At 46.4% G+C, this 22,867-nt stretch overlaps 1 protein-coding gene across 1 annotated transcript; it reads left to right on the plus strand.

The window, feature by feature from the left end:
- Positions 1 to 41: 41 nt before the first annotated feature.
- Positions 42 to 21,569, plus strand: POLDIP2 (DNA polymerase delta interacting protein 2). Its single transcript, XM_084597785.1, has 10 exons — positions 42 to 180; positions 427 to 487; positions 2,051 to 2,148; positions 3,056 to 3,164; positions 5,466 to 5,535; positions 6,582 to 6,689; positions 7,576 to 7,739; positions 13,258 to 13,383; positions 17,774 to 17,853; positions 18,929 to 21,569. Exons 1-10 carry the CDS (start codon positions 86 to 88, stop codon positions 19,035 to 19,037), a joined length of 1,020 nt encoding a protein of 339 aa, XP_084453911.1. The 5' UTR covers positions 42 to 85; the 3' UTR covers positions 19,038 to 21,569.
- Positions 21,570 to 22,867: the final 1,298 nt, after the last annotated feature.

Here is a 22,867-nt window from a genome sequence, read left to right on the forward strand (position 1 = left end):
AGAATAAAATATGTTTGAAAATGGTTTCAAGAGCCAAGACAGTCAAGAGACATCGGCAGCCGCATTGTCGGTGTCAACATTCGACATGGCCGCTGCCTTCACCAAAATTTCCGGCTCTTGGAGGCAAATTTTCGTTTCTAGTAATCCATGGAAGCATATCTCACAGGCAAACTACACAAGGTAAGTTTCTTAAACCTGCCGGTGATCTACATGGTATACGTTTTTAGTCCTTGAGACGATGTCGCATGCACTCTGATGAAACCGAGGTATACCTATCATACGATGGTCAAGATAGGCCGAGTAGGTGATACGTGGTTGCTAAGCTAGCCGCATTCTCTTCCTTGAGTGGTGTGACAGCCCCGCGCTTTGCAGGACATAGCTTCTATTTTTTTTTTTTTTTTCACTGATTAAAATTTCGCTTTGCAGACTCGCAGAAGTGGGCCGCTTGGAAACTCCGAAACTCGAAGGAAAATATGACACCGGGCAGGTAAGGTGTCACCGGCTTTGGTGCTGGTGCAGCGCACCCACTGCGTTTTTCTTTTTGAACTCGTGAAAAAAAAAAAAAAAAATACTGCTCACCTCTGCTGTTTTCGACATGCAGGTGCTCATAACATCGTCCGCAGCTTACTGGCTGGTAGTCTTGTATCGTCTTTGCCAAAAGTAACTAGGCTGCATGGTTTGCTTCTCGCTTGAATTCTACAGCCAATATGGATTCCTTGTTAAGAAGTGAGGACAGGAGCTCGCATTTACTTTGCAAAGCTTTAAAGCTTCAGAAGTGGTGCAAATTTTCTGCTACCTGACTGAAAAGCGGAACACGCAGCCTGGTTACAGCTTGGTACGCGTTCTGAAGTGGCATTATCAATTATTGCTGACATCTCTGTTTAAAGAATGAAATGCTCAAAAAAAAAAAAAAAAGAGCACGAGAAACGGGCACACGTCCGGTTTAAATTTTGCTCACATCATCTGTCAACCGGTGTAATAAAATAGCGAAATCTTACTTATCCTTGCTGGAAGTCTTTACGACGACTCGCAGGGAAGCATATACTTTAATGTGATGTTTCTTGCAAACTCGGATGGTGCGTGTCCGCTGTTTATCCGTCGTCACGCAAAAATCCAGTCACACTGGTGCCGGGCCTGAGTTGTGACTTATGAAACAAAGAGTGTGACTGAGCTAGCTAGTTGAGACAATAATTGCAGTCGCAGTTACATCGACGTGCATTATCCACAATCTCGATCAGCATACTTCGAGTACACTTCGTTTCCTCTTTGTTCGTTTTGCTGCACGTTGTGGTGTTGCGGTTGATCTTTGAACTGGCAGTCATGAATTCCAGTGGGCTTTGCTTCCCACTAAAAGGGGCAAGCGCTGGTGCAGAGCCCACAGCTATTGGCTCACGGTGCCTGAATCCGATAAACAAGTAGACTGTTGGCGTAGTGCATATTTGGCACCAACATTGCTGAAGGTATTACTGTTGCACCAACAGTAACGGCTTCGTTACATTGAGCACTGAAGGTACTCTAGTAAAACACTTTGGGGGCATGTTGGTGCATTGCTTCTAATAATTCAAGCGCAACGACGACGGCACACAGATATAGAGACGTGCATGTCCTGTCGTCTTGGGGGGCATGTTGGTGCATTGCTTCTAATAATTCAAACGCGATGATGACGGTACACAGATATAGAGATGCGCATGTCCTGTCGTCTTGGGGGGCATGGTGGTGCATTGCCTCTAATAAGTCAAGTGCAACGACGACGGCACACAGATATAGAGACGCGCACCTCCTGTCGTCTCTATATCTGTGTGCCGTTGTTGCGCTTGAATAATTAGAAGCACTGAAGGCAGCAGCAGCGATCAGTAGGGAGCCCATGAACTTTAGAGGGAATCTAGTTTAATTTGTCTGTACTGCTATCTATATTGGCTTGAGTAAGATGATTTTAAGAAAGGGTACCAAATGGGCTATTGCTGCTATGAATATGTGGTTTTTGTGAATGGCTCATTGTTTTTTGTAAATTCATAATATGATGTCTAACACAACTTTGACTGCTCGGCAGCTTTTCCTGCACCGAATCTTCGGCTATCGTGGAATCACGCTCTTTCCATGGATGGCCAGGGTTTATGACCGTGATGTGCCCAGCAAGAAGAATGCAGAGTGAGTGATCATGAAGCCATGTGCACTGTATGCAAGGGGCACATATTGAGCTGGCAGAGAGTATCGCTTGCTATGTTTGCACCTTCTGGGGGTTGCGAGTACTGTTTGTTACAAAAACAATTCCTGGCTAGAGTAGCAGTGGCTGTAGCACAGACGTATGAAACACTCAGCGACATGAATGCATCAGTTTGTGCTACTTTGAAAAGGTGGTCCCAGATTTATTTTCTGTCATTATTACTGTCGAAAACTTTGAGTGGCAGCCATCACCGTGTCACTTGGTGGCCACTCTTATACTCACCATGGCCGCGTAACTAGTACAGTAAATGGTAGCTCTTTCTGAGCTCACTTGCCATTGCCTCTGTTTACTGTTCATTATTTTACAATTTTTTTTATTTACCTGGCATACCTTTCGTTCATGTACACTATTTTGGCGACATTTCAAATGAAAAAAACTGAAGGAAATTTAAGTTGTTTGCGTATGTTTTTTGTACAGAAGTAGTCAAATCAATAAATTGTGGATAATAAACTACTTTGTTGCTTCAGAAGCTTGGTACCTATCACAGGATCAGATCCCAATTTGTGGTGGCTGCATTTAGATTGAGTTTGAATGCAAAAATGCCCATTTAATGTGCAATGTCTGCATGTTGAAGAACCCTGGATGATCTCAATCAATCCAGAGCTGTCCACTGTGGCATCACTCATAGCCCAAATGACATTTTTATTTTTTGAGAAGTTGCACCCCATATGCTGCCATATTGTTAGTACCTGTCTGCATGCATGCAGTGTAGCGAGCAGTAGATGCATTGCTGCATGTATAGGTTTTTTTGGGGCTTAATTCCAAGCCCCAGTGAACTGCTTGAGGCGAGTGCATGGTCTCATTGTGCAATTATCACACTATTTCTCACAGGGGCTCGGAAGACAGTAGTGATGGTTTCAACCATGTTGGCCGAGAGGTGAAGGGCAAAACACATACCTATTACCAGGTGCTGATTGACTCCAGAGACTGCCCATACGTGGTGAGCCTTCCTCCTTTTTCCTTGAAGTGCGTGTGTTCTGAGATGTTTGTTGCCAAGAGCATCATGCTAAGGGATTACCAAATTTTTCTGCTTGGTGTAAATTTCTAGTAAAAAGAATAAAAAAGTAATGTCACATTGGAGTGGCAGCCAAATGTAGCCAAGCCATAAACCAGAGGTTCATGTGCTGCTGTACATAGTACTTGAGATTATGCTGACATGACATACAGACTGCAGAACATATTCTTGCGTTTTCTGTAATATTTGAGGTAAGGTAAGCTCAACTCTTGTTGCACTAGAATGCGGCAAATAACGAACAGTGATTAGACGTGGCGACTCATGCTGTATGGTAATATCCGTTTCATTTTGAGTTCTTTGGTAACCTGGATACGTCTGCATGTTGCAGAAACTATCATTTTCTAAAGTCATTAAGTCTAGTTAACCTGCAGTCCTAGCAAGCATTCATTTTGGGTAAGGCTGACATCAAGGAACTGAAAAGAATAAATGAATTGTACTGTGTGCGCATGGCACACCTTAAACCTCTCACAGGTAATTAGCAGCTTTCTGTAAACTGTGTACATGTTTTGCATACTTATTTGCAGATATTGAGTATCTGTTGTTTGTTATACCTTGCACCCTGCTTTCTGCCAATGCATGGTAACGTGTTAAATAATTTGAGATGAATCTGGCTTGCATTCCTGTGCATAAGCTCCGCATTGAAAGCAAACCATTCATGGCAAGATGCTCTCCTTGCAGTGTAGTCCTTTGCATTTTTTGCCTCTGGGAAGTTGTGTTGCCATGGGGAGATGTTAACCAGTATAGGTGTAGACCCTCTCACTTTTTTAACCTGAATGCACGAGCGTCGACCGCCGAGCCAATAAGCGCCGTACGACGGAACACAGCGGCGAAATGAGTGAGAATAGGTGCATGCGTGCAATGAGCACTCCAGTGCAGCTGTTCTCTGCCAGGAAGCTTGTTATACCTAGTGGCTTGGGCAGAGGCATATTATTTTCCATTACTTTTGGGTAGCCTCGCCATAATATATGTCCTGTGCCAGGCTGTTACGGGAACCGGATCCAACCCCACCTGCTTTTTTGTGTGTTGTTGCATTTCCTTCTGTTTTCTGTATGCTGCTCGGAAAAAATTAGAAAAGGCCACGTGGTACCGCCTGCCCTTTAGGAAAGTGCTATGTGACCCATAACAAAAAGAAACAAAATGCTGATACGCATGTAGTATAATAAGCGGGCATATATCGCATTCCATTCAGCGCTAGCGCTACCACCTGACCACTTATTTATAACTTGATGGAAGCGTTCAGAAAAGAAAAAGGATGATGATGATGATAACGGTGCTCAAAAGAAGCAGGGGTGAGGTCCTGTTACCAGAACAGCTGCACCGGAGTGCTCATTGCGCGCACGCGCTTATTCTCGCTGATTTCGCCGCTGTGCTCCGTCATACAGCGCTTATCGACTCGACAATCGGCGCTCGTGCGCTCAGGGTAAAAACGTGGGAGGGTGTACATTATTTAATGCTACCTTTTTTTACACCGATAGCTCTTTGAGTGTTTTTGTGTTGTTGCCCCCCCCCCCCTCCCCCGCACCTGACACCCCTGTATCATAAAACCTCTAAAATCACTCCCAGTGCATAGCCGCTTGGACTGTGACATCTTTTCTTGCACCATAAAAAACACAAACACAGTATGTAGCCCTACGCTTTCACACCATTTGATTGCCTACTGCATGTGACTACTGCATACACAGCACTCCTACGCCTGGCTTATGTGTACAGTTTTGGTTGGGTGAGCAACCATGCGGGATTGTGTATGATGTGCAGATGACACATGGCTAAACTACAAACTAATCTCCCTCTCCACCAAAGAAACATTCGTCCTGATCTCCCGGATCAGGAATTTTACTTTAACTGCAAAGTTTATGAGAGGGCTGTATAGCTTTCCTTTGCAGCTGTATGGCTATGCTTAGGTGGATGTCAATGAGTAATTACTCCTTTATTGCTTTATTCCTTGTGCTTACTCAACTGCCCTGCTGCTAACCATGGTGAGCTTCTAGTCCCTGCTTATTTTCACTGCTGCACTGCTGTTGAAGCCTTAACTCATTTGTTATCCGAAAGGCTATCAGCACGCCATTGACTATTTTAATGACATTTGTATATGAGGATCACTAGCACAGCACAGGGCTGATTGGCTGTCGTTTGGGAGAAGCTTTTGTCATGCACTAGACATAACTGTGTTGTTGATAATGATTTGAAAAACTTAACCACGAGTACTGTGTGTTCTCTGTCCTGTAGCGGACCCAGACAGAGGCAGTGACCTTCCTGGGAAATCAAGACAACAGTCGGTCCCTTTATGCCATCCCAGGTGAGGTGTGAGGGAGGGCTTTGCATTGGTTGATTTCTTAATGTGTCTAATTCATGCACTTGTGTGTTTCACTTAGATTGTTCGTACCTTATGACCATTAATAATGGCATGGCAAGCGTCATTCTCTTTTCAGTGTGCGTGGAATGCTTGAAGGAAGTGGTCTTTAGCAAAATTCACCCAAGTATTGCTGCAGAAGGCATTAACCTTCCGCAGTCATAAACACTTCAATCTTTGTGGTTAGGGACCATGTTGTGAATTTCAGATGACTGACTTGGGTTCCCTGCTGTGCTCAAACACCTTGGTGAGGCACTTGTTTGTGCCTGAAACTCTGCTTTTGTGTGAAAGAGCAAGCGCTTGGATCATTTGATGCACCTTAAAATCTGCTTCTGTATTGTCCCGCAGTCATAACTTGGCTCTTCGTGGGAGAACTCATTCTCTCAAGTAAATGAACAGATGTGATTGTCCTCGCCATGATAAAACTCATGCAGCACCATGCCAATTCTGTTAAACATAAGCGCCAAAAACAGTGAAATGGTTTTTGACTGGTTAGAGCAGCAGAGCCTGGAACCCATTTAGTAGTTCTTTTTGGGATCAGAAAACAAGAAATTCTCGCATATCATCTGTGTTGAAGAGACCTCAAGAGATGTCCTGGCCAGCCAGAAAGTCAAGTGAGCACTGGGAGTTGAGAGGCTTAAGAGATGCAGTGATGGGTTCTGGATAACTTATCTCTAAAGTCTGCTCCTTCATTTCCGGTGGACCCCGCCGGCCGCTTTTCGATGAAGACAAAAAGCAAGGCGCACGTGTACTGTGCAATGTCAGTGGACATTGAAGAACCCCAGGTGGTTGAAATTTTCCGAGTCTTCCAATACGGCGTCTCACATAGCTCGAGTTGCATTGGGACATTAAGCCCCATAAACCAGCCAACCATTTCCTGTTGATTGTGGTCGCAAAGAGTTTGCAGTAATCTTGTCACAAGGCTACACAGATCTTGGAGGCTTCATTGTTTGTTTTATGTTCATGTTCTTCTCTCTCTCTCTTTTGTGCAGGGCTGGACTACGTTGCCCATGAAGACATCTTGCCCTACACATCCACCGAAAAGCAGCCCTTGCACCATGAACTTTTTGACAAGTTTCTTGTCTGTGAACCTGATAAAGGTGAGGGGCATTTTGCACTCTATGGTGTGCGTGTGCTTCAGACTGCTTCTCTTAGTGGGGCCCCAAGCGATGCTTACTGATGAATGGTGCATCACTGTGCAGGGGCACACAAACAGGTGTCGCATATCACATGCATCATACTTCATGCTTTGCACTACCATTTGGTTTAAATGGCTTCTATGCCATGCTGACATGCGGTTGGCAAGAGTCAGGTTTTCAGAGTGCTCGCATTTGATGGCTTATTTGTTGTTAGCCTAGTGTCTAATTTTTTTTTTCTCAGTGTGCAACAGCATTTTCATGCTGCCTTTGTATTTATATTTGTTCTTTTATGCCCTACGCCTTAAAAAAGGGCATTGTTGAGGGTATGAGGCTGAAGGTACAGAGAGCTATAAAAGCATTAGTGTTGGGTGGTAAACCAGCACCCCCCTCCCCCATCAACATTTTTAGATGGGGGAGGGGGCTGCTCCTTTCCGTACTATACAGCTGCAGCTCAAGTGGTTTGCTGTCTGAGGCCTACAGCATGCCTCGTTTTGAATCCTCAGCAGCCATAATCTCTTGAAAGTAGAAGAGCCTTGTGTCCTTCATCCTAACAAGCTTGCGACTCCCAGATATGATACTGACAAGCTAAACAGCTTAGGAGCAAACCCTTTGGGATGTATATTTTTTACGTTGACTTTCCATAAACATTAGCTAGTAGCCTGCCATTAGGTGGGTTTTGTCATTTTCTGGTACTCCTAAGCCGATGCACAGCCAAAGTATTGTTGTGGACTACCCATTGTCAGTGAGTCTGGGTGCACCCAAAGCTACCGGCCTGTTAGCTTTTATTTCTGGCAAACTGGCAAACTTGTAAATAGCGTATATTTCTTTTTCCATGCCTCTTGTGTAGACCCTCCATTTGCAGCCAAGGATACGCTACGTGCATGGCAGGAGAAGAACCACCCATGGCTAGAGCTCTCGGATGTCCACCGGGAGACCACGGAGGGTGTGCGTGTCACTGTCATCCCCTTCTACATGGGCTGCCGTGTGGCACAAAGTAGCACCGTTTACTGGGTATGTTGGCCAGCTCCGCTTCATGTGGGGAGCACTCGCTTTGAGATACGCTGCCTACGCTTTTAGATACAGTCAAACCCGCATACTCGAAGGGGATTGCGGAATAGGGCGATATATCAATAATTCGATATACAGAAATCGGCTTAAGACGCCGCTTGCGATCGTGAAAAATGATACCATATGTGTAGCGTAATCAACCAACTCTCATAATGAGCCCACCCACCTCCTTTGCCTCCAAGAATTTGAAAAAAGAAAAAAAAGTGTTTAGTCAGTGGCGTGTCCCTCCACTTCGGCCGTCGCATCCACACCTCATTTATTGGCAGCGCGCCAAGATGCTGCTCAGCAATAACGTCACGGCGTGTTTATCTTTTGGCTATACTCTTCATAGCTCCTGCGATGGCGGGGAGATTTGGCAGAGTGCCCGTGATGGCTTGATTGCTTAAGCTGGTTCGATTTATCACGCCGCGCTCGGGGCGGGCGTAGTGATAGCTGCAAATGCCGTTTGAAGCTAACAATGATAAAAGCCGATGTCATGATCGCAGCTGACCACGTGCTTTTATTGTTTCATAGATGCAAGGATTGACGGCTCTCGCAAAAAAAATAATTAAAAAATGCTGTTTCTTAAAGGGGTCATGACAGCAAACATTTGAGCATAAACTGATGATTGCATTTCACTCCTCGAACATTAAATTATAAGTCCTCGAAATTTGATCTCATTCTGTGCAGTAGATAGTTTAAAAATTAATTTTTATTATTAATATCGGAATCTGCTTTCTGGTCTGCCAACCATCAGCCGTTGACGTCACGTCATCCCCATGTCGTCTGCTATTCGCGGTGTCGGCTTCGCTCTTGCATGCGCGCCGTGGATGGTGGTCACTAAGCTTTTTCTTCTTTTTTTTTTTTTTTCACCAAAAATGTTTTATTTACATATTCTTTTTTCTTTGAGAAGCCTTCACTATAATATGCGACCTTGACGATCCTCGGACTTGTTTTGGGTTTCGTCTAGAGATTGCCGAGGAGGCCGAAATCGACGGGCTGTTGCTGTATAATTTAGGCATACAGAAGCATATTATTTTTACGTTATGAGAGTTAGCTTGTTTTATTAACAAGTGCTTCCGCATATAAAAAACCACTTGTCCAATGTTTCCTTCTGCCGTATACATGCGCCGCGAATGTGGGGAGGGGATAGCGTTATGTTCCTGATTGTTGAGCTATTGCCATCGCTCTTTAGGTCCAGGAACAAATAGTAAATCTCAGACAAGCATACCTTGACACGAGAGCATACCCTGCGACATTAGAGGAGCCAGCAGAACTTTTGAACGAAGCGGTACCTCTTGACTTGCTGTTATGTGCGCGTGTTAGCCAGACGTAATTATTTTCGGCTCGTAAAGCAGTTCTGCAAAATTATGTTCAGTATGGCCGCGGCCAGCGTAAGAAATCAGGTGCCACTGCCGTCGCTTCATCCCGTCATTGCAAAACCCAGCGCGATGCAACTGCGCTTCACTGCATGTCGGCACATAACAAGAGCCTCCAGTTGCCGCCTTCTCCGTCTTGGCTCCCCGCCCCGCAGCATGACAACAAGAATGGACGACTCGCGAAAAAAAGAAGAAAAAGAAAACAGATCTGCCACTTCTAATGTTCGCAGCCGCCATAGCTTACGCATGTTCAGCACGACGACACGAGACGCGCATCGCACGTCAGCCACAGCACGCAGAGGGTTCACAACACACACTGGAGAATGCCTCCGACCATGGTGTTGGAAGAGTTAGGTGTATAAAGGAGCCTCTCCTGCGCAGTGTACCGCTGATCGTAGTGTCCCCGGCCTCCGACAGGTGGCGTGACTTTGTTGCGGGCCATTGACGCCAAAGCGCAGCGGTCGTAAACATGCGGGTAGACTCGCGCGGATTCGGGCAGAGTATGGCCAGTGTGAGTCTTTCATCTTCCGATCATTATTCTACACTGTTTAGGAATTATTGAAAAAGAGCATATTAGTTTAGGATGTTTACAGCACTTAAATACACCATGAAATGCGTCAGCTCTATTGGTTATCGCTCCTGCTGAAAGGCGGCCAGTTCGGCCATGATTTCAATCCGTGAAATTGCTTTAAATTAAAAATATGTCATCCAACTTCTTGCGAGGAGGTGGTAATATTTAGGCCCCACGAGCAGCAAAATAAACTGATTAAAATCTTAAGGAAAAGCAAAGTAGTCTATTACGCACGCATGCAGCCCTTCATGCCAATGCCAAGGCTGCTGTTTGTCAAGCGAAGGTATCACTTCCATTAAAAAAAAGAGGAAGAAAATATTCTTCCCGGATCACTGTCTCTGGGCACTGGAGACGAGGGCGGTAAAAGAAAGACAAGAAGCTCAGGTGGTATACCTGCCCTGTGGCTTGCTAGCGGCATTGTTTTATCATAGCTCACAAGAGCAACGCTGCCAGGGCCGGAACGTGTTCTGGCCACAATGCTCTGGGCTTATGCTGCATGGAGAAACTCACCCTCCCCCTCACATGTTGAGCAATTTGAGTCTTCAAAATACAATGTACGCTTCTCGTCAAGGCATATACATTGTTCTGATGGCTGAGGTGTCAGAGTGTTGACAACTGATCCTGGAAGGATGGTGGCTCGTCAAGAGTTGGAACACACACGCTTCCCAGTGCTTTGTTTCAGGTTTCCAGTTCCCAGTCTGCAGCGGTAATACAAAACTCACCAAAAGCGGAAGCGCCTTATGGCAAACCAGACAGTCTGTGTTCTCTGATACCTGAAGCAGCGTCATCCAGCACTGCTCTGTAATTCAATAGGCGAATGCACATATGGAAAATGGGCCATGTGTGGGGCGTTACTCCGTGCAGCACTACACTAGCACAGCCCGCATAGGGTTTTGCACTTTAAAACGCGCGAGAAAGGTCTCTGACTGCTGCTCTTCCGTTACTGAAAAGAGCAATTTAACATATTCGTTTGTATTGTTCAACCTGACTGGCGCGCGTCTAATTCTTTATGACGCTGATTGTCTTGATCTGAAAATGGCTCATTCAAAATTTATTTGATTCTCAAGTACATTTCTAAACTCTACCATTTTTTCCGTGCTTTTGCGGCTATCTCAGTTATAAGACGTTCCAGAAAAAAAAAAAAACATGCCCACTTTTGCTCTTTGATTTTCTCATGTGAGAAAAATGCCGCTGTACTAGACACCAAAAACAAATAAAGGTTATGTTTCTGGGGCTTAAGATCCCAAAATGGCTCAGGCTGTGAGGGCGCCATAGCAGCTAGAGGGCTCAGGATCATTTCGGCGACCTGGGGTTCTTCACCGAGCACTGACACCACTAAGTACAGGGTCATCCACTTCTAGCTGTAACACAGGCACAGCTTTAAAAGCAACATTGCGTCCGGCGTGGGCTCATATTGAAGAAAAGCAACACAAACATAGAAGTGCCCTGCGGTGGTGCTTCGCATGGCCTGCCACTTAGCTTTATTGCATGGCCGCGCAAGGCGTAATGGAGCTTTTAAAATAGTGATCGTGTTATAGCTAGAAGTGGACGAGGCTGTACATGCCTGCCATGCTGTCCGCCTTGACTGAAACACTGCCGCCGCCGCAGGGATCAAATTTACAAAAGCTAAGTACTCGAGAGCCTTAATGACTAAGCCACCGCAGTGCGGTAATAAGTGAACAAATAAGTCAAAAAGACCTATTACTTTTTTCATACCGCGTACGATGGCTACTTCTTCCATTTCACTCTGCAAAAATGAATAAAAATCTGACGTCGGCCCTCTGTGTACAAGCCCGAATCGGGACCATGCTCGCTACTCTGAGCCCGGCCCAGGATCGGCCAAAATGCTCGTGTGCCGGCACAGACGGGCCCGTGGGTCAGGCCGCAAACGGGATTTTGGGCCGGCCCGAGCCCAAGCAGTACCATAGTGTGAAGCACGGACTCCTAGCTGCTTAATATAACTTTACGAAGACCAATTCAGCCTTAGCCCTAATAAAACTGACCTTCGGAGCTTTATATTAAATGCTCGTCTTGAAAAGCGCGGGCAGCTAAATAGGTGTTCGCTCTTGCTAGCAATTGAAGTTCGAATTGGTGCGGACTGTAGCAGCAGCTTCTCTGCTACCATGTCTACGACACATCTGTCAGTGTTCCTAAAATTTTCTGCTTATATTAGGGTCAAACGTGAGGGGTGTTGCGCTTAGTTATGCTTAACACTGTCCCTAAATCTGCTGGCATAGAACTTCTGGATGCTGGTGTAAGGTAAACAATTAGAAACATAGTCTGTCGACTGTATAGCTTGGTCCTTCCTTGGTATGGCCCGCCACCACAGCACACGCCACTCGTCGTCTTTTGGCACCGAAAAAAGTGAACCTTTTTCTTTGTAGGATTTGTAGCCCGTATTGCAGGGGGGAACAAAGCACTTTTTCCTCATCACATGAACATAACATGATCAAAGAAAGTAATTGAGTGTGGGTGTCAGCGAAATGCAGCGTGCAATGAATGATGGAAACGAAACACGTGCACGATGCAAGTCGAGAACTGACGGCCGTTCCTTATGCAACCAGCGGACCCTCAGCCCCCAACAGTCAATGCCACCTGTGGAAATCTGAACATCGGCGTCGCTGTGGAGCGGTCCATTCACACACCTTAATTCTAACACCATGCGTCCAACGTTCTGTCTGCCACAGGCTGAGCTGGCTTGTTGGTGCATGCCTAGTGCGTGCTGCTACAAACGAAGACCAGGAAAAATAGAGGAAGGAGAGAGAAAGCTCGGCAGAAGAATGGGCACACCCTTGCGCTTCGCTCATCGCGTTTTTACCCTCTCCCGAACACCACGGCTGCATTGCCTGCGTCTGCTCCATACCAGCGGTCATGCACATGGCTTGAAAAACGTCACGTGCTGGCGCGCGGCAAACAATCACCGCAGTTGCACCGCCTTTGGGGAAAGTATGTGGCGCTGTCCTAGGCTAGCCGTCTAGGGCAACGCCGCGCCCTTTCCGCTCATTCCTTCCGCTCGTGGTCTGAAAGCGTCACGCGGCAAATGGCCGATGGTGATGCAATCGTCTTTGGGGAAGGTGCACCCTCCAGTGTGTGATGTGGAGTTCGATATATCGAACTACCGGTGAAATTGAGTTCGAGATATGACGCAGCTTTCCTATACTTTTACATGGGATTTTAGAATTATTCGGGTTCGACTGTAGTAGGTGTCCAGGATTGCTATGGTGTCTTGCGGGAGCTTGAAAGTGTTTTAATGGTGCTATTAGGGTTTCCAGCATGCTGTACGTTTGCACAGCATTTTGTCTGTTGTACGTGGTCTAGCTGTCTATTTTTCTTGACATTTTTCAGATGGCAGCTTCTGTCTTTTCTTGCATATTACTTTGGTCACATTAGTCCAAAATCTGTCATTTTCAGAGTTTTACCTTCCCAGACACCGTAAGGGGTCTAAATAAGGTTTTTTTCTCTAGGTTTGGAAATGAAGGTTAAGCTGACTGTATTGTTTGGGCTGCGGTCTTCGCAACTCTGTTTTTTACAGTGGCGCTACTGTATCCGTCTGGAGAACCTGGGGGACCTGGCAGTACAGCTCCGTGAGCGCCATTGGCGCATCTTCAGCTTGTCAGGAACCCTGGAAACTGTCCGTGGTCGCGGTGTGGTGGGGCAAGTAAGTCTAAACATGCCTACCTTATCAGTTTTTTTATATTGAATGGGAAGTTCTGTTGGCCAGTTTGGAGCAGAATATATCAAATCTCTGCACTACTTCAACCGACTCTTGCACAGAATGACCCAGTCCTAACCAGTGAGTGGAAACCAGACTTGATTTGACCGTCTACTGGAAGATTATTTGCATCACCAGTTCTACAAGCTTGGTTTGGGATTGTTGTGTGCTCTAGTGTAGAAGTATATAGTGAGCTACAGCCATTTGTGAGCAGTTCGGAGAGCATTTATATTGTTTAGAGTGATTGAAAGCTGCCATAAATTATTTGTGTCTCAGTCATTTTACCTAATGAACACCTGCATGATGGTTGCCTATGATGGAAGTGAGAATGACGTTTTTTCCATGTTTTGGCAAATGGTTTTGAAACCAACCAAACCAATCCGTTTTGGCAAGTGTTTTGCTTTGAGTGCACTGTTCGAAATGTCGGAATAAGTTTTTATAAAACTGCTAACACAAACATGGTTTATATGAATTTGTGAAATTCTCTGCCTGGAGTGCATTGCATACAGTGTGCAGGACTGGATATTCTGACACGTGACTACCGATGTGAAAAAGGCCTGTGCTACACATTTCACAATGGAATTTAGCAGTGTTCGCTTTTTTCGAACAGCCTAATGCGTATTGGGAATGCTTCACTGCACGAACTGTGATTAATGCTTGACCAGCATGCAGTTTCTGCAAGCATGGTAGGGGGGGGGGGGGGTAAACGGGGGCAATTATGCACAGGGTGAAGAGCAACGTGACGCCATCCCGAAATAAGACTAAGAGACCAGTGATGCACAAAACAGTGACCAAAATGGTGTGACTGGCTTATGCAGAGCATTTTCGTGCGAAAAAAGCGACATTACGCCAGGTTTCAGCTCCTCACGTATGCCGTGGCCATGGCCACGGCATACGTGAGGAATCTCGCCTGTGAGGTACAGGCGCGCCTAGTAGTACCTCATAGAAAAAAAAATTGTCTCCACCTGGAATTGAACCTCCATCCCTCGGATTCCCAGCCAAGCGCTTTAACCAACTGAGCCATGCCCAGGACGTCAATAGCACATCTTAATTCTCCTTCTCTAGCATTAGGATGACAATAGTGATGATGATAGGCTAGTCAGCGGCGCATTTCGGGCGAGCGTGTGCTCAGCATTGGACACGATTGCATTGAACTACATTAGATTGGATTGGATTGCATTGGACTGGATTGGACTGGTTTGGACAGGATTAGATTGAATTCAACAGGATTGGATTGTATTTTTGACTGGAATGAACTGTACTTGATTGAAATAGATAGGATTACATTGGATTGGATGGGATTAGATTGGATTGGAGTAGGCAGCCCAGCACCAGGCACACATGCTTCCGCTACGTATATCCTGGCCTAGCTGAGCTAAGCCACCACCAATTTCGAAGCGTAGCCATAGCTCCCTAGCTTTCGCTAGCCCTAGGTTTAACCACAGCCCACAACAGATTTTTTTTCTTTTTTTTTTTTTTTAAATGCTTTGCGTCCACACTGACTGGAGCACAGGCCTCTGTTCCCTTTTGTACTATCCCCCTCTGTGCCTTTACATTCTAACTTCCTGATTGCATTCCTTTTTAGTAAGCAGACATTTCAGTGAATCTATATATAATTGCAAACAAATATTTCATGAAAGAAACCGGTAAAAATACAGTCAAACCCGGTTATAACGAACTGCGTAATTCAACGCAATTTGTTCGCTATATAAAGTATTTCGCTATAACCAAACCCATTTATAACGAACTTCAGTACCAAATTCGTTATACACGATGTCCAGACAGCGCAGCGAAAACACACTAACTAAAGAAAAACCGTGCCGCTCACCATGAATCTACAAAAGAAATTTATTGCAGATAAATGCTCACTTATTTGCAGTAGGCAGTGATCTTCGCCTGAACACTGCATTTAACTCCATCAGCGAGAATCGCACTTTCCACACGCGACATCATTTCCACAAACTCCAGTCCGCTTCCCTGTATTCCGGAGCAGTATCGGCGCAGCAGATCGGTAGCAGCGAGGGCTTCGTGCATCGTCGGGCGAGGGCGATCGTCCTCCGGCGGCGGCTCCTCGGTCTCCTCGTTCGCACCAGATGCCAGCATGTCGGCAACAATTTCCGAGTCCAACGGGCTCGCTGTCACGGCTACGTTGTCGTCAACAGTGAAAAAATCCTCCAGGGCAACTTCTTCGGGCACAGCATCCGGAACATCAGCGAGTTCTTCCCACAGCGTGGCAACATCGCTGCCATCTTGCACAGTGCGCGCTTCACTAGCAGCTTCTGCATCCTCTCGACATAGTCCAGCATGGTGGAAGCAGTTGCGGATTGTGGATTGCGTCACGTCTTGCCAGGCACGGTTAATCATTTCTATTGCGGCCAGCAAATTAATCTTGAGCTCGTCGTTAACCCGCAATTTCACCAACAGCCGCTCAACGACGCGTTTCCTGTAGCCCAGCTTGAAAGCGCGGATGATCCCCTGATCGAGGGGCTGCAAAACCGCTGTTGCGTTCGGTGGCAGGAAACAAAGCTCGATGTTCTTGAGCGTGACGCCGCAGTGGTGCGCAGAACAGTTATCGAGGAGGAGGCAAATCTTTCGCCCGCTCGTTGAAAGTTCCTCGTCCCAGCCACGCAGCCACGCTTCGAACAACGTTCTGGTCATCCAGGCCTTAGAATTTGAGTTGTATGTGACTGGGAGTGAAGTGCATCCTCGCAGGCACAGAGGAGACTTGAACTTGCCTATGACAAGCGGCCGCAGCTTTGATGAACCGTCCATGTTTGTCGTGAGAAGAACGGTGACTCGGGCCTTATTCAATTTGCCGCCATGGCACTTCTCATTCTTTAGCGCCAAGGTTCTGCTTGGCAGCAGTTGCCAAAACAAGGCAGTCTCGTCGGTGTTAAAAATATTGCACGGTTCGTATCTCTCCGTGACAGCACGCCACACGTCTTGCACCCACTTTTCAGCACACTCAGCGTCCACTGCTTGGCTTTCACCTGCAACCACCTTCCCGGTGATGGAGTAGCGGTCTTTAAATCGTTGGAGCCAACCACTGCCCACTGTAAACCCCTCGACGTCCAGGACGAAGGCAAAATCTTTTGCCTTCTGTTGTAGCATGGGGCCAGAGACCGGCAGATTTCGCGCGCGAACGTCCAAGAACCATTGGTACAGCGCTTTCTCTACTTGGTCGTAAGCCGGCTTGCGGTGGCGAAAGCCGCCACCATTTGGTCGTTCCTGTGCATTGCCTCTGATGGCCGACTGGTTTTTCAAAATGGTGCTTAACGTGCTCCGCGGAATCTTGAAATGCGCGGCAACGTCAGACTTTTTTTCGCCGCGGCCAATGCGGCGAATTATCTCCAGCTTGTCGGAAAGCGGTAGGACACGCCGCTGCTTCGTCGTCATCTTGCAGGATGTAGCGCCGGAATGCAAGCCAGCAGCAACGTAGGCACGTCCGGAATCGTGAGGATAGCAGCAGCACGACTTGCAAACGCGAACAAAGAAAGCTCCGAGGATGCGGGAAAGTTCGCCACTGACGCGTTCGTTGTTCGGAGGCTGCCTTCCCTTCGTCCAAACTTGAAACCAGTTCTGGCCGGTGTTGCTTCTTTCTCGAAGCGCAATAGGTCCGGAGCTGCTCGAACGTCTTTGATCACATGGTAGGCAGCTGCCGAATAGGAGCGCTGCAAAGAGAGGCTGGCCGATGGCGCGGATTTTAAAGGCTACTCACGCTACTCCGGGCAACGGCCGCGCATGCGTACAGGAGGGTCCCTCGTGGAAGCTGCTGTAGAGAGCCCCTCCTGCGTTTTACGGAAGCGTGGCATCGGCGCAGAAGCAGCAGAAGCACCCTAGCGGGCGCGTGATGACGTATGCGCTGTGTGAGACCTTGGGGAACGGAGCCGTCGCCAATCCCCCTCCCATCTGACAACGGCATGCGCTAGAAGTATTGCGGCCCGGCAGTGTGGGCTGCCGGGAGGACTCGGAGCCGGCACAAAGGCCCGCCCGTTGGTGGGCGTTTGGCGACCGATCGCGCGCGCTGAGTTCGCTATATCCGATGTGTAGTTCGTTATAAAAAATACATTTTATATGCATAATGCTAGCGGAAATTCGAGTGTTCGATATAAAACATAATTCGCTCTATCCGAGTTCGTTATATTCGGGTTTGACTGTAGTAATCTGATTGGCAGTTATCAGTATTTAGATGGGCCCTTTTTTTTAACCCGATCAAATCCTTCTAAACAGCGCTCGCCTATGTGTCTCGTGGCTTGTCTTGTGCAGTTTTCATTTTTGGATACACACTGCGCTCGTGAAAAGTGCAAGCACATCCAGATTTTTATCCATCTTGCAGGAGCCGATTTTGTCCAAGTCACAACCAGCTTTTCAGTACAGCAGTCACGTGAGCCTACAAGCACCAAGCGGACATATGTGGTCTGTACCTCTGCTCATACTGTGCACCTTGTTGTTAAGCAATTGTAGGTGTGGCTTGCATTACTGACATCATATAGCGCACTTTTTTTTTAGCTTTAGGACGATAAGGCACTACCATGCGTGCCATTTTCTTGTATTTTTCTCTTTCCGTAGGAGGGTAGTGCAAGACCAAAGGATTTAGAGCAGCTTCTGCTTGTAGTGGATTACTTGTACCAGCTTCAACTGGAACCACTGAAAGCAGCGCAAATAACATGCATGCACTCTATAACGGTAATGCAAGTTGGTACCCTCATAATTCCTTGCTTCAACTCAGGAAAGGGTATTGCATGATATGATGTGCAGAAATAAATTTGCTCAAAAGAGCCAGAGTTAAACCATGCGCTGTCATGTGCACTATTGATCAGGGCATCGAACTGCCATACTTCACAATTCCTTGAAGTGCGAGGAAATAGCTTATTTATATATTCGCAGCATTTTACCTTTAGTCCTTGGCAGTAAAAATGACATTGCCCGTATTGCAAGCACTGCCCGAACAGAGTTGTGCGCATGTTTTTGATACATAGAATTGAAACTTCAACAGTGCAGAGTAATGTGGAGTTTTCTCCCAGAACCTCAGCTGCTAGATCTAACTAGCTTCATGGTGGCTGATTTCAACCTCTTGAAAACACCGAGTCCTAATATCAAAATTTCGGTCCATGTCAGCTTGTCCTCCCGCATGATGTGCAAGAGTGCATAAATCCTTTCATTTGATTTTAGTTTTTTGCGGCATTATTTTTTTTGGGGGAAAAAAGCAAGAGATTGAAGACTCCATTGACTGGTGAATTGTACTTGCTTATTCATTGTCACTGAGGCCCTTATTTAATTAGAAATACATGGATTTGTGCTACTATCTACCTGGAGTGATAGATATAAAATGTGCCAGTGTGTACAAATGGAAACCTTATGCAGACACCTTCAGCACACTTTCATGTTTACACGTTTATTGCTCTGTGAGCGACTTGTTAGGGCACGGTTCTTTTTGTCAAACTGTTTTCCTCTCTCTTTCTCCCCCCTCCCCCCTCATTCGGCATCATAGGGGTACATTTCGCATGGAGCGGGAGGATGGCTTCACGTTTGACTGCCGGATTCCACCATTTTCACTCGAGAGCAAGCAAGATCAGAATCCACAGCCCGCCACGGTCTAGTCACTGGCAGTTGCCCCCCTCTTCTGACTGCATCGGGATTTGTTCCCTTTCCTGCCCAGACCTGCAGATAAGATGAAATTTGCCTGCGTGCTTGGGATGTCAGAGAAAGAGAGCGTAGGGAGCGGACCGTGATGCAGAATCCTCTCCTACGCCAATCTTGAAGACAGCGGGCAGCACAAGAGTTCAGCAAGAGCTCTGTTGCGTTTTGCCTAGAGCATGAAAACTCCCCTTGTGCTCTAGCTAGTAGGAACAAGGAAAATAATGTGTGCTTGGCCGGAACAGAATGCAAGCAGAGTTTTGTGCGCCGACTCCTATGAACCAACCTGAGTGGTGTTCTGTCTTCGTGTGTATAGAGGCTGGACTATTGAATTAGTGTGTGCCAAGATGGCACACTAGGGGAGCTGGAAACTTCCACTTTAGATGCACGGTGTGTGCATGTTTCTGCTGTTGGTATTGTTTGTTTTTCTCCTTCTGCATTGGCATGCCATCTTTAAGAAGGAGAGACAGTTTTTAATTTTACCGAATTATTTTTCCTGAAAACAAACAGTCTGTTAAATAGTGAACAAATAATTGTTTTGACTTGCTTGGCATGGTGATTCTAAGGTTAGTTTTTTGTTAGAAAATGACAACGCTTGCCTTTTTCTGTTGCGGCATTTTTGGCAATCCACTACAGTCACCCGTTAAATTTATTTGTCCAGTTTTCGGGTGCTGAACAATAGAAAAGTTGAACTAGAAAAACACCATTGTCTGCAGTATTTTTGGTGCCATGACCGCAAAGCTTTGCTGCATGCTTTCTCTGATTTTATTTTGATGTGCTCATAAGTTTGTTTACAAAGGATGAAGAATTTGAAAATAAGCTTTTTATTGGTTTGTAACTTTTGCTTCTCGTGCATACAGAGAGAGTCTGCAATAGCACATCTTACAAATGTGCTTGGTGGTTTTATGCCTGGTCTTCATTTAAGTGTGTTGTACAAACTCACTAGTTCATTCAGTGGGTAAGGCGACTTGTAGAAAATACCACAGGCAATTGGAATGGGAAAACCTCGTAGTATTGCATCTTGCAGCTGCAGCATGTGCCAGGGACGAGGCGTAAAATAACCAACGGTGGTTTAGCTTTGGTTAAACCAAGTGAGAAGCGGTAGCTTCACGATGCTTTATCCTGGCAAAGTCTTATGCTGTTCGTTGAGCGTTTCTTTGGTATTTGCCAGGCTAAACCATTGCAGACCAGCGCCAACCAATTCAGCCGCATGGGGTTCTTGCTTCTCTGGCGTCTCGGCTGCTCCTTCGCCCTCTCCCGTTCACGAAATTTCTCTACACTCTTGGCGAATCACAATGCTGTCTGGATTGTCAGACGAGGCTAAGCACCAGCTGCATCTCTTGCGGCGACACACTTGTTCAACATCAGATTCCATGGCTCTGACTGCTAGGCATCTCCCACAGCTACTAGTTATGCTCGCCTGAACGAGTGACGTCACGGCCTAGCATGTGAACACGTGCACTTTGTGCGTAGACGCGCTGCCGCTCAGGCATTGATTGTCACAGCCTAGCACGTGAACATCGCATGTCGACTTATTCCTAGGCGCGCCGGCACTCCTTTCGTCATGTACTTGGTATACGATGGTGTGACATCACATCCTACCACGTAAAGGCCGCATTTCGACTGCTCAACGAGCCCAGAGTCTACCACGTGATCAGATTTCGGTTGACCTTGAAGTGACCTCGTCCCCGGCTTGACCTTGACTTATGCAATGGCTTGACCATTGGCCATCCAGTAGTTCTTCAAACTGAAGGTTTGACCTTGACTGAGCCTTGAAGGTCATGGGCAGCGCATGCCGAAGAGAGCCTGAGACCTCAAATTCAAAAAGGAAAAGGGGCACGACATGAAACTGTTCCTTTTTCATGTCTCTTTCCTGGGGACACACTTCAGCTCTGCCTTTGTAGGTATGACCTGACAGCCTTAATGGCTTCCTTTTTGTATGTTCATTCGCATACATTCACTTTGCTACTTGCTAATCCCTTAATTTTTGTTTCTATTACTCAATAGCCTACAGTCGTAAGGTTACTCGCTCAATTAAGGCCACCCGACATGGATACAAAGCCCCTCTTTTAAAAAAGCTGTGTGAATGCATCTGTGTGGCCGAAAGGTAGCTTGTCCAGCTTAAAATCCAAGGGTTCTGGGTTCAATTCCCATCTCACCCTTCCATCTCAGAAAGCTTCCCGAGTTGGCAGCTCCTGCCGATTCAGCCATGTGACGTGGTCTCCAGTGATGTTGCAAAACCTGCCAACCAGTCATTGCCCGGCCATGCCACCTGCCAGAGGCATTCTCGTGATTTTTGCCTACAACGCCCACATCGGATTTATGGAGAATGGAGTGTTAAAAAGGACATGACATGGAACTGCTATTTGCAGCTGTGTATTGTTTCACGATTTCTGCTTGGATTGGCAAAGGGGCCTTCATTTTCAGTTTGTATAGAACCATGCCCAACCTTCATGAAAAATAAATGCTGAATGTTGAGACCGACACTTGTATAACATTGAACATTGGACTCTGAATGCAAGCTAGGTAGCACTTCTCTGTACTATGTTGCATACAATACAATGGTATGCTTATAGGACCAGCCCAGGGCTTGAATTATGCTGGAACAAAGTTGTAATGCTCTGCATCTGGTCAAAGGCACTTGCACCGCTTGACAGCCCATGCTTTGTATCTCAGGTGCGGGAATGGAATTTTGAAAGGGTGCAAGTGGTGCTTGATCCTTTTTAAGTGCAACAAGTAAGTACTAACACACAACCCGTTGCATATTTAAGAGGCCACTTCCACTTGACACTGCCTGCCTGGATCATTGCCTGAGGAATTTGATTGAATCAATTATGCCAAGCTAGTCTCAAAACATTGCTTACATGTATGGAAAAGTTTGAGAAATGGTTTGATTGGTTCATGGGGTCTAACATCCCACAGCGACTCAAGCTGTAAGAGACGTAATAGAGGGCTCCAAAAATTCAACCACATGGAGTTCTTTAACGTGCACTGACATCACACAGCCCACAGGCGCCTGGCTTTTCGCCTCTATTGAAAAGCGGGCGCTGCGGCCGGGATAGTTTGAGAAATGTGTATTTTGTCCAATTTTTGCAATGCCACAATTCAACGCCAGTACAAATGGCAGCACTGCCGACTGGCACAGCAACGAATAGGTGGAGGCCCCTGCATAGCATGGATTCCAAGACAAAAAAAGAAAAAGAACCCAAAAATTCTGCTCAGCTCGCGCTCATTTACGGAGAAAATCCCGCTACCATCACTGCCCAATGAATGATCGTGTTCTCGCTAGCAGATTATGTGTACTGCAACGATTTCAATCAGGCTATTGCGAATGCTTAAGGCCTCAAAGTTCATATCCGACACGCTGAGGACAGCCATAGCGCTTCTTTTGAAGCTTTCATGATTAATGCAATTTGAGAAATGTGTACTTTGTCCAATTTTTGCAACAACCTAATTTCAGTGTTTTTCACGAATCGCTTACTGCTCGCATAAGGTTGTTCCTTCGAACAAACTGAACGATATGTCGACCTGGGTGTCGACATTTTGACTAACTGTGACAGCCCGCATCGCCATTGGTTTCCTCCATGGTTGCCCCTAGCAACTGGTGATGTTATTGCGGGAGCTGATGGCACGGCTAGTGCAGTGTCTGCTGTTGCGCTGGGTTAGGTATGTTTGCCCGGTGTTGTATTGTTCAGAATTAACACTTCAGTGGTACTCAGGATTTTGGCGATCTGACATACCTTTAAAGTACAAAACTGCACAATGTTAGGCAGCCACAATGTTGCCAATGACC

This window comes from Amblyomma maculatum, chromosome 3 (genome assembly GCF_055883805.1).
Source record: "Amblyomma maculatum isolate TAMU_Amacu chromosome 3, ASM5588380v1, whole genome shotgun sequence".
Classification (NCBI taxonomy): Eukaryota; Metazoa; Arthropoda; class Arachnida; order Ixodida; family Ixodidae; genus Amblyomma; species Amblyomma maculatum.

Excerpts from the sequence above, each read along its gene's own strand:
- POLDIP2 (XM_084597785.1), top strand. The coding sequence starts at position 86 with ATGGCCGCTGCCTTCACCAAAATTTCCGGCTCTTGGAGGCAAATTTTC. Across the intron at positions 181-426 it reads TCACAGGCAAACTACACAAG|ACTCGCAGAAGTGGGCCGCT; the intron begins GTAAGTTTCTTA and ends TTCGCTTTGCAG. Across the intron at positions 7,740-13,257 it reads AAAGTAGCACCGTTTACTGG|TGGCGCTACTGTATCCGTCT; the intron begins GTATGTTGGCCA and ends TGTTTTTTACAG.